This window comes from Lacerta agilis, chromosome 1 (assembly GCF_009819535.1).
Source record: "Lacerta agilis isolate rLacAgi1 chromosome 1, rLacAgi1.pri, whole genome shotgun sequence".
Taxonomy (NCBI): domain Eukaryota; kingdom Metazoa; phylum Chordata; class Lepidosauria; order Squamata; family Lacertidae; genus Lacerta; species Lacerta agilis.
The window spans coordinates 83,234,060-83,243,977 of record NC_046312.1 but is presented as its reverse complement, the minus strand read 5'-3'; the positions used below and the strand labels follow the sequence as shown (position 1 = coordinate 83,243,977).

The 9,918-nt window shown below is 49.9% G+C and overlaps 1 protein-coding gene across 1 annotated transcript; it reads right to left on the bottom strand.

Annotated features, from left to right (window-relative positions):
• Window positions 1-209: 209 nt before the first annotated feature.
• On the bottom strand, window positions 210-9,225 carry LOC117052890 (tubulin alpha chain). The gene is made up of 4 exons (XM_033160249.1): window positions 9,084-9,225; window positions 2,836-3,058; window positions 1,894-2,042; window positions 210-1,247 (listed from the first exon to the last, which is right to left on the bottom strand). The coding sequence occupies exons 1-4, from the start codon at window positions 9,084-9,086 to the stop codon at window positions 276-278; spliced, it is 1,347 nt and encodes a 448-aa protein (XP_033016140.1). The 5' UTR covers window positions 9,087-9,225; the 3' UTR covers window positions 210-275.
• Window positions 9,226-9,918: the final 693 nt, after the last annotated feature.

The window sequence follows — 9,918 nt, the reverse complement described above, 5'->3', positions numbered from 1 at the left end:
CCTTTGCCCATGTAGTCTCCATAGTGCAATGTGCCACCAATTTGCTCAGCTTTAGCTGCAATGGCATGCACCTTCTCTTATCTACATCCTTCAAGGTGTAGGGTGTGTGGAAGGAAATGGCCATTATGTGGCAATGAACGGCACTTAAAGCTGTTCCACCAGCAAGGTGAAGCTGTAACCCTATTCAAGAAAGAGGCATACCACAGAAATTCAGATAAAACCAAACATACTTTATTGAAAATGAAGATCCATCAGACAATGTGCAGCATCTAGAGCTACTCTTCTCCCTCCTCTTCATCCTCATATGAATCAATGCCCACTTCTTCATAATCCTTCTCCAGGGCAGCCATGTCTTCTCGTGCCTCGGAGAACTCCCCTTCTTCCATGCCTTCCCCTACGTACCAGTGGACAAAAGCCCTCTTGGCGTACATCAGGTCAAACTTGTGGTCCAGGCGGGCCCAGGCCTCAGCAATGGCGGTGGTATTGCTCAGCATGCACACTGCCCGCTGCACCTTGGCTAGGTCTCCGCCTGGGACTGCAGTGGGAGGCTGGTAGTTGATGCCCACCTTGAAACCTGTGGGGCACCAGTCCACAAACTGGATGCTGCGCTTGGTCTTTATGGCAGCAATAGCAGCGTTGACATCCTTGGGCACCACATCACCTCGATACAACAGGCAGCAGGCCATGTATTTGCCATGGCGGGGGTCACATTTCACCATCTGGTTAGCTGGCTCAAAGCAAGAATTGGTGATCTCTGATACAGAAAGCTGCTCGTGATAGGCCTTCTCTGCAGAGATGACTGGGGCGTAAGTGGCCAGAGGGAAGTGGATGCGAGGGTAGGGCACCAGGTTGGTCTGGAACTCTGTCAGGTCCACATTGAGCGCCCCATCAAAGCGAAGCGAGGCTGTGATGGAGGACACAATCTGGCTGATAAGGCGGTTGAGGTTTGTGTAAGTTGGGCGCTCGATGTCCAGGTTCCTGCGGCAGATATCATAGATGGCTTCATTGTCCACCATGAAGGCACAGTCTGAGTGCTCAAGGGTGGTGTGTGTGGTGAGGATGGAGTTGTAGGGCTCAACCACAGCTGTTGATATCTGAGGAGCTGGGTAAATAGCAAATTCTAGCTTGGACTTCTTGCCATAGTCAACCGAGAGCCGTTCCATCAGCAGGGAGGTGAATCCTGAGCCAGTGCCTCCCCCAAAGCTGTGGAAGACGAGGAATCCCTGGAGCCCTGTGCATTGGTCAGCCTGTTGGGAAAACGCAAAATAAATTGTCGCTAAATATTAGCTTCTCTCAGATTGCAGTGCACTGTACTATTATGACCTGAGAGACACAGCAGAGATACCTATTCCTAGATCCATGAAGTTCAGACTTCACTAACCTGAAGCTTGCAATTAGCCACTTAATTGCCTAATGTTAGTATTTCCTTGCCGCCGGAAACTCACAACTCTGCATGGACCAACCCATGTCCGGTAACCTCCCTCTCTCTCACATACACAATCTAGAAGAGCAGGTAGCTCTTCAATATTAGGAGGTGCTGTTGCTGTTATTACACTTGTAGCAATGAGCAGTGTACCCACTGCCTCTTCTGGTTGGGGAAGGGATGGGAAAAGTATCCTAGTAGCACAAGTGTGATTCTTTCACTTCATGCAAAGTGCCCAAGAAGTGGAAAAACTCTCCCCTGTATGAGTGAAAGGCAGTGAGCAGTGGAGGCAAAGAGAAAGTAGAAAGCAGAACACAGATAGTGTCTAAAGCATGGTGAGGAACATTTTCAGCTCAAGGGTGTCATTCCCTCAGAGTGAATCTTCCTTGGGCCACATGTTGTGGCGCATTGAACCAAGAGACAAGTGAGCGGACCTGAATTTCTATTCCCACCCCACACCATGACTATACCAGTTTCCGGATCCTGTCCAACACCAAGTCAATTATCTCTTTGCCAATGGTGTAGTGCCCACGGGCATAGTTGTTGGCAGCATCTTCTTTGCCAGTGATCATCTGCTCTGGGTGGAAGAGCTGGCGGTAAGTGCCAGTACGAATTTCATCTGCATAAATAAAAGGGTTGGAATGCAAGAGAAATTATCAGTAGGGCGGATATTTCAGACTCTTTAATTGCGCAAGCAAATGGAGGAACCCTGGCGCACCTACCAAAATGGGAAGTGTGATCACCTGCAGCCCAAACTCCTCAAAAGCTTGCAGGACCCAGAATGCTCCTTGCCAAATCACTTTACTAGCAGGTTAAGATAATACAGTCTGCCTCTTTGGCAAGTTACTAGTTTTGATGGAATCCCACTATGAGAATCGAGTGGGAGTTGGGAAGTTGGAACTCCTTCTGCATTTCATGCTGCCAGATCCCATTGTCACAGTTGCCATCCACCCAGAGTCCTATAGATGGGGAACTGCAGACCTAGATTACACCCCTCAGAATCAAATTTGGCCTAAAGGCTGCCAGCTACTGACCTAGTGCCAGAATCAAGTTAAAAGCTGTGCAAGCAGCAGCCAGAGCAATTAGTCTCACTGCTGCAACTAGGGCTTATATCCCCACAAAAAATGACTTGGGGACTCAGATAGACCCCCAGAATAGTGTTTGGGAAATGATCTTCTATCTGACAAACAAATGCTTGCACTGGCAGGATGGCTGTAATAGTTAGTGTGGCATTGAATTCCACCCTCAGTCTTCAAGGATTCCTTAGCCGCTAAATGGATCAAATATTTGCCCTGACCTTCCAGAAGTGGGCCCAGATCCCTGCCCAAACCAGACCCAGGGCCAATGAGAGGATTAATCACTGGTGCCCACCAGAGAGCTTTTGAGGCTCAGATTCCTGCACATGCACTCACCAATCACGGTGGGTTCCAAGTCCACAAAGATAGCCCGGGGCACATGCTTCCCAGCTCCAGTTTCACAGAAGAAGGTAGTGAAGGAGTCATCCCCACCGCCAATGGTCTTCTCACTTGGCATCTGTCCATCTGGCTGAATCCCATGTTCCAAGCAATACAGCTCCCAGCAGGTGTTGCCCATCTGCACGCCAGCCTGGCCAACATGGACTGAGATACACTCACGCTGTGGAGAGAGAAAGAGTTGTGAGACTATGGCAGAAAGAAGGAAGGAGGTAGAGCCATCAAGACAACTCCTAGCCAGAAGCCCCAGTGGCAGCTTGTGCACACTTGTTGGCAAAGGCTACTGTTTTAGCTGAATGCCCTTCCCTTGCTAAAGGGTTGCCAACGTTTTTGGTCCACTGGGCACATTTTGAATTCTGAGCCAGTGCTGTGTGAGCATGGCATAACAAAAAATTAGAAGGGAGTATTTTTTACTCCCCTCCAGACAACCACATGGTTGACATGGGAAGTCGCCTGTGTCCTGCTGGTCCTGATTGTGGAGATCTTACAATATTTATTCCACACACATACACTGAAGCTGTTGCTGGCTAACTAGAGAGAACATTCTCCAATACAGTCGTACATTGGAAGTCGAACAGAATCCGTTCCGGAAGTCTGTTCGATTTCCAAAATGTTCAAAAACCAAATTGAGGCTTCTGATTGGCTGCAGGAAGCGCCTGCAGCCAATCATAAGCCGCAGAAACCCCATCAGACATTTGGGTTCCAAAAGAACGTTCGCAAGCTGGAACAATCACTTCTGGGTTTGCTGCGTTTGGGAGCCAAAACGTCCAAGTTCCAGGGCATTCAACAACCAAGGTACAACTGTACCAGTAAAAATATAAAAGTGGCCTCCATCATCTCTCCCTTTCTCACTGCCCAAGTGCATTTCTCTCAATCACACACATACAAAGCATACCTGAGTGTGTGTGTGTGCGCGCGCGCACACACACACACACAGGTGAAGGAAGTGCTTGCCATTAAAAAATTAAAAAATGAACACGGTGGCCTATGGGTGCCCATGGGCACCACAGCATCTGCAGACCCCAGGTTGGCAATTTCTGCCCTTGCAATTCACCTGTTAGGAGTAGCCACCCCTTGGGGCAAGTGATCTAGAGAATTTCAGAGTGGCAGTTTAAAAGAACACTAGATGCCAAATAACTCCAATGTCTTGGTGTGGTTTTGCCTCTAGTCAACCAAACCAGGCAGCAGCAACGGTGCAGCATGAGAGTCAGGAATGCAGCCATCCAGAGGCCTCCGGATTAAAACTCCCATTATCCTGGACCACTAGTCATGCTGGCTGGATCCAAATCTCTAGCATCCAGACTGCTAGAATTCCCCACCCCTGAGTTACAGGACATGGGGCAGAATCACAACAATCCACTTCCCAAAATGTAGTGCCAAAGCAAATTGGGTAGATTGGAGGGAATGCACCTGAGCTGTGCATTACACTGAAGAGTGCCAATCTATCCCTAATTTAGTCACATTGTGGTGCTTTCAGAATTCGGTGCAGCAGTGACTGGGGTGAACAAAACATTCAGCAGCTTTGTTAAGCTGTCTATTGCACACGGAAGCCACAGGGGAATGAGCAGAAGCAGTCACTCAGTGCACTTCCAGCCTCTTACGCCCACACTCCAGAGTTTATTAAAAATGCACAGAGGTTTCTTCAGCACTCTCCTCTCTCCTGCTTCACACGGCACACATATTTATTCTACGCATTTCATAAACCGCATTCTAGCAGCACCCAACCTAGGGAACCACATCAGGGCAAAACACTAGAATTCTCATTCCCTGTCCCCAGGGCAAAGGCGCCTGGACCCCACACAGGTGACATCTAGTCACCTCCCGCCTGGCAGCCAAGACAGTGATGATGGGACTGCGTAGGGCTCACTTATTCAAAATTAGATCTGAATGCTCAGAATGACTTTTCTGTCAGGCTTTCCCAGCAGGATAAATAGGCCATTTGTGTCTATTTTGTATCATTTGTGAAGCTCCTCTGTTATTTTTGTAACTGGCTTTCAGTTATACTGTATTTTGTACATCACCTTGGGATGCATGTGGAAGGCGATTCATAACAAAAAAACAGCAGCAGTTATGTTGATGAAGGCTTGCACGGACCCACTGAATGGGAAGCAGAATTGGGGTGTGCGAGAGGAAATTGGAAGGGCAGGGAATAGCCAGATCGGGGGACATGAAGCCAGCACACTCAGGTTGCTGATTCAAGGCAGCCCTGACCCAAACTGCAAGTCATCATCACGTCATATTGTAGTGGCCAAGCAGGCAACAGCCCAAGGGAAAATTCCCGAGGAGCTCCTGTGACTGGTGAGTTTATGCCAGCTGGTGCAGTGTGGGTCTTGCCATCATAATTTAGGTCAGGGTCAGGGAGGGTAGCTGTTTACAGAACCACCCAGCCTGTTGGGCAATCCAGCCCATGGAGTTAGCAATCTTCTTGCTGTGACAGTTTTGGCCCATCACCAGCACTCAAGCTGAATGGGCCTAGGATCATAGATCACTCTGCTTTCAGTCACCTCCCACTTCCGCCATTGAGAGACAGTCCATACACATTCGAGGGAGAAAGAACCCGTTGGCTGATCAGGGCAAGTAATATTGGTAGAGCTAGAGGAGCCAGACTGACAGGCAGGGAAATGGGAAAGCTACATACCAGGATTGGTTGGGGGGGGAGGAAAATCCACACTTGGGAGTGGGGTTCCCTGCCTACAATAACTAGCTACAGTTGTAACTCTGCTGCCATGATACACCCGTTTTCAGATTGCATTACTTTAGACTGTGGGTGGGGGAATCATAAGGTCAAATGCTTCTCCACAAGCATGCTCTCCACTTAGAAAACCAGATAATGGGGAGAAAGGATTGTGGGCTAGTTCTGAGTGAGTTTTAGGCTGTCTTTAAGACCATCTCTATTAAGTTACATCTAACATATGTATCATGGGATGCAGGTGGCACTGTGGGTTAAACCACAGAGCCTAGGGCTTGCTGATCAGGTCGGCGGTTCGAATCGACGGGGTGAGCTCCCGTGGCTCGGTCCCTGCTCCTGCCAACCTAGCAGTTCAAAAGCACGTCAAAGTGCAAGTAGATAAATAGGTACCACTCGGGCGGGAAGGTAAACAGCATTTCCATGCGCTGCTCTGGTTCGCCAGAAGCGGCTTAGTCATGCTGGCACATGACCCGGAAGCTGTATGCTGGCTGCCTTGGTCAATAAAGCAAGATGAGCGCCACAACCCCAGAGTTGTCCGTGACTGGACCTAATGGTCAGGGGTCCCTTTACCCTTTACATATTATCTAGCACAGATTCCCTTTTGTCAGGTCTTCACTTTACCCGTTTATGGTAGGAAGAGTCTGGCTTCACTCACTGTGCGGGTTGCTACCAGGGTAAATAGAAAAAGGGGGCACATTTCCACTCAAAGAGCATAGGTATGTAGCCCATGGCTTCATTTCAGAAGGGGCACAAGTGGAACCAGATCAGTGCACACATTAGAAGGACAAACCATCCAACCACTGCCAAAGCGGAACATCCACGCTGGGACAAAAATAACCTGCCACCATACCACAGAGGTGACATTCCATCCTATAAAATCATGCCCGTTTTGCTGCTCCTTTTACGTGCCTTTCCCCCGCATGTCCCACCAGTGAACCAACTCATTCAAGGTACACTTGAACTCCCAAGAGTTTTTGTCAGACATCTGCACTGTATTTACACACGGTTAGGGAAAGTGGTGCATTGCAGGGAGTATCATCACCAGAGGCAATGCCATTCACACTGCACACAGCTAAGGTCTGGCCACATTCCTAATTATGCTCCACGATAGAAAAAAAAAGATTCCAGGCACAAAGTTTGGAAACAAAGTTTTGAATTCCATAGAGATTCCCTTTTGACCAGATATGAACAAGATGGAGCTGAACATCTTAAGTATCGCTGCTCCCCTCCCCCCCCCCTTCTTAGAGTAACAGCAATTGACTAACACTTTGCTCGGGTTTCTTTTGAGGCCGTTTTGCTTCAGGGTATGTTTCTATAAGAAGGATGAAGGTGTAATTTGTGTACTTTTATGTGTAAAAAGTGTGCTTCTCTGTGCAAGTTCTTATACTTCAAGAATAGGCATCTATTCGAGTTCACCAGACACAATAGCTTTTAATTCCTTTAAAAAAAATAAATAAATAAACCCAACAGCATCCATAAGTGACAGCACTAAAAAAAAAAACAACCTTAAATATCAGTAACATTTTAAAAAAATCAATTGCAAAAAGAAGATGCAACTCCAAATTTCCTCAGGCAAACTGAGAACAATGTAATAGCTATCTTTTGTAATGGCCAGAGGCTTGACAAAAACTGACTGAGCATAATGGCTAAGACCAATCTGTGAGCCACTGAGCCCCAGGTTCAAGTTTTCCTATGGCCTTCAGCAAGCTTTTATCTCATCCTCAATTCCAGATATAGGAATTCTGACTTTCCTTACAGGGTTGGTAAGAGGATTAAGGAGAAAGCTCTCTAACCACTTTCAAGTGCTAGGTTGACCAAAATAAAAATCGACTAGTGAACTAAGCCCCACTTTTCAAGGGTTCCCTGGCTTTACAAAAGACAGAGGTGCAGAAAAGGGTGCACCTCAGCCCCCTACTGCCGGGTCTCCCAGCCCAGGGGCATGTTTGCAGGCCTCCATCCGGGTATCAAGGATGATACCACATTATCATATTTCAACCCTTTGGAGTAATCAGCTCACACACATCCAACATATAACAGACTGCACAGACAACTAAAGACATCATGCACCAGACCCACTGATACAGACCGAGGCAAGTTAGCGAGGAGAGGAAATGTCTGGCTGAGAGAGCAACGTTTTGTGGTCACAGAGGGCGAACAGTTTTCAGCCCCTCCCAAGGGAGGGGGATTCTCAGAACCTACACTTATACACCAGCTTATTGCACTTCCCGTTTCGAAATTCGAATTAAACCCTCCGACTATTGGCTAACTAGAATTAACACCGGATTTTTAAAATGGCTCTCTTCCGCTTTCCGCTCAAACGCATTTTTAAAAAACGCACATTCAAAAGTGACGCAGTCCAAAGTCTTTTTTTTTTTTAAGACATTGCGTCACTTGTGAAAACGCCCCGATGGCCTCCAGGGAAGCGGCTCCCAGAGGTGGGAGAACGAGTCTAGCCGCTAGGAAGCGCCGGGGCCCCGCCAGGCAAAGCTCCTCGCCTGGGTGGGATCGGGGCTGGCGGCAGAAGGCGGCTTCCTTCCTCACTCATTCGCGCGTCTAGCCCGGGACCGCTAAATATAGGAGCCCCTCCCGCAAAGTGCGAAGATTCCCTCGAGATGAGACGGGAGATGCGATTACCTACTTTGGATGGGAGCCCAGCCGCCTGCCCAGCTATTTGCAGCTCTGGGATTTAGCTAGAAGCGGGGCGCCCTAGCCCAACTCTCCCTTCCTGCGCAACCTGCCTATTAATAACTTTCACAGCCCCCGCAGTCTGTGGGCGACGATCAGTAACGGGGAGGGAGCGAGAGGCACGGGAACATTTGCCGCACGACTCTCCAGAGCGCGGCGCACCGTGCCATCGGGGGCTGACCCCAATTTCCTTAGCCCTCTCCTCGACCTCCGCACGAGTTAGCCGCCCAAGACAGCTGTCCCTGCTCATTACACCAACGTGGCTGTAAGCGAAGCGCCCAGGCACCGAGCGCGCAAGGGAGTCTTTCCGGGCACGCGGCCAACTGCGATCAGGAAGCTAAGGCCGGGCCTGCCGGATCCTGTTCTGCGGCTGCTCCGCGCGCACCACCACCATCACCCCACCGCCATTTACACGTGCGCGAAGGGTAGCTTCCGCGCCCCGCAGTGCACACTTCGAGGGAAGCCCCCAACTAGCTCCCTTGACTTTTGCGCATGGGCCTGGAGACACCCTCGCCATGTTTGTGGGCGAAGGGGCGCACCTAATTCCCGCCCTAAGATCAGGCGGCAATCTGGCACCATCCTCCGCGTTTGCCCCGCAGGGAGGCGGAAGCGTTTCCCACCCGTTCCGGCGGGACCCTCCGGGCACCTGCCGCGGAACGCGCCAGGAGCTTGCGCGGACGCGCAGCTTGGAGAGCGCAAGCCGAGAGGTGGGCGACGCGCTCCCATAGCCAGGGGGGAAGACGTCGAAGCTCGCTAAGGAAGCATCCCCAAAGCGCTCGGTGCGCTTCCCCCGCGCAGCCCCCTTCCCGCTCACCATGATGAGGAACGGCGGGGCTCAAAGCTCACGCTGAGTCGTTGCGACGAAGTCTCTGTGAGAAGCAGCTACGCCTGCTCTAGCCCGCCCTGCCGCAGTGGGTTTATAAAGGAGGGGGCGGGCCTAGAAGGTGGCCCCGCCCCAGCTCCTCGCTGGTGTTTACCGGGAGGCAAGACGCCTAGAGAGGAGAATTAATCATTTCCAAGGTGGCTGCTTCGTCTCCAAATCCGAAGTCACCGTCCTAACTCTTTCATCACCAGACGCAGCAGGAGGAAGCGAAGAGAAACGGCTAAATGGGGTGGGACTCCTTTCGTAGAGGCAGAAGAGGGGATTTAAGGGAGATGCTGCAGCTTTAGAGAAAAGCGCCTGCAAAAATATATTCGAAAAGGATGGGGGCCTGCTGCACCCAGGGGCGTTGCCCCTCCTGCTTTGCACGTTGGTCACCTTAGTGGTAGGAGACACGTAAGTCCAATGTTTTAGCAGCTGCTTCACAGGCAGAAATTAAAAGCTGGATTTATTTATTTCTTAACTGTGGCATCCCCGTGTTAGCAAAACCTTCCTATACCACATAGTTGTAAAAGGTACAATACCAATGCTGATTTCAAAGTGGTGTGGGGAAATGTTGCTGAACTACAACTCCCAGCAGCCCCAGCAAGCATAGCCAGTGGCCATGTTCAGCAACATCTGGCAGGCCATAGGTTCCAAGGTGTGGCCTCACCAATTTCTTAGTGTGTTCTGATTGGTCTGGCCCTGTCTTCCGTTTCTGTCTGGAAAATTAACAAGGCAGCCATGGAAACACACACACACACACACAACCATGGGAAACTGTTGCACC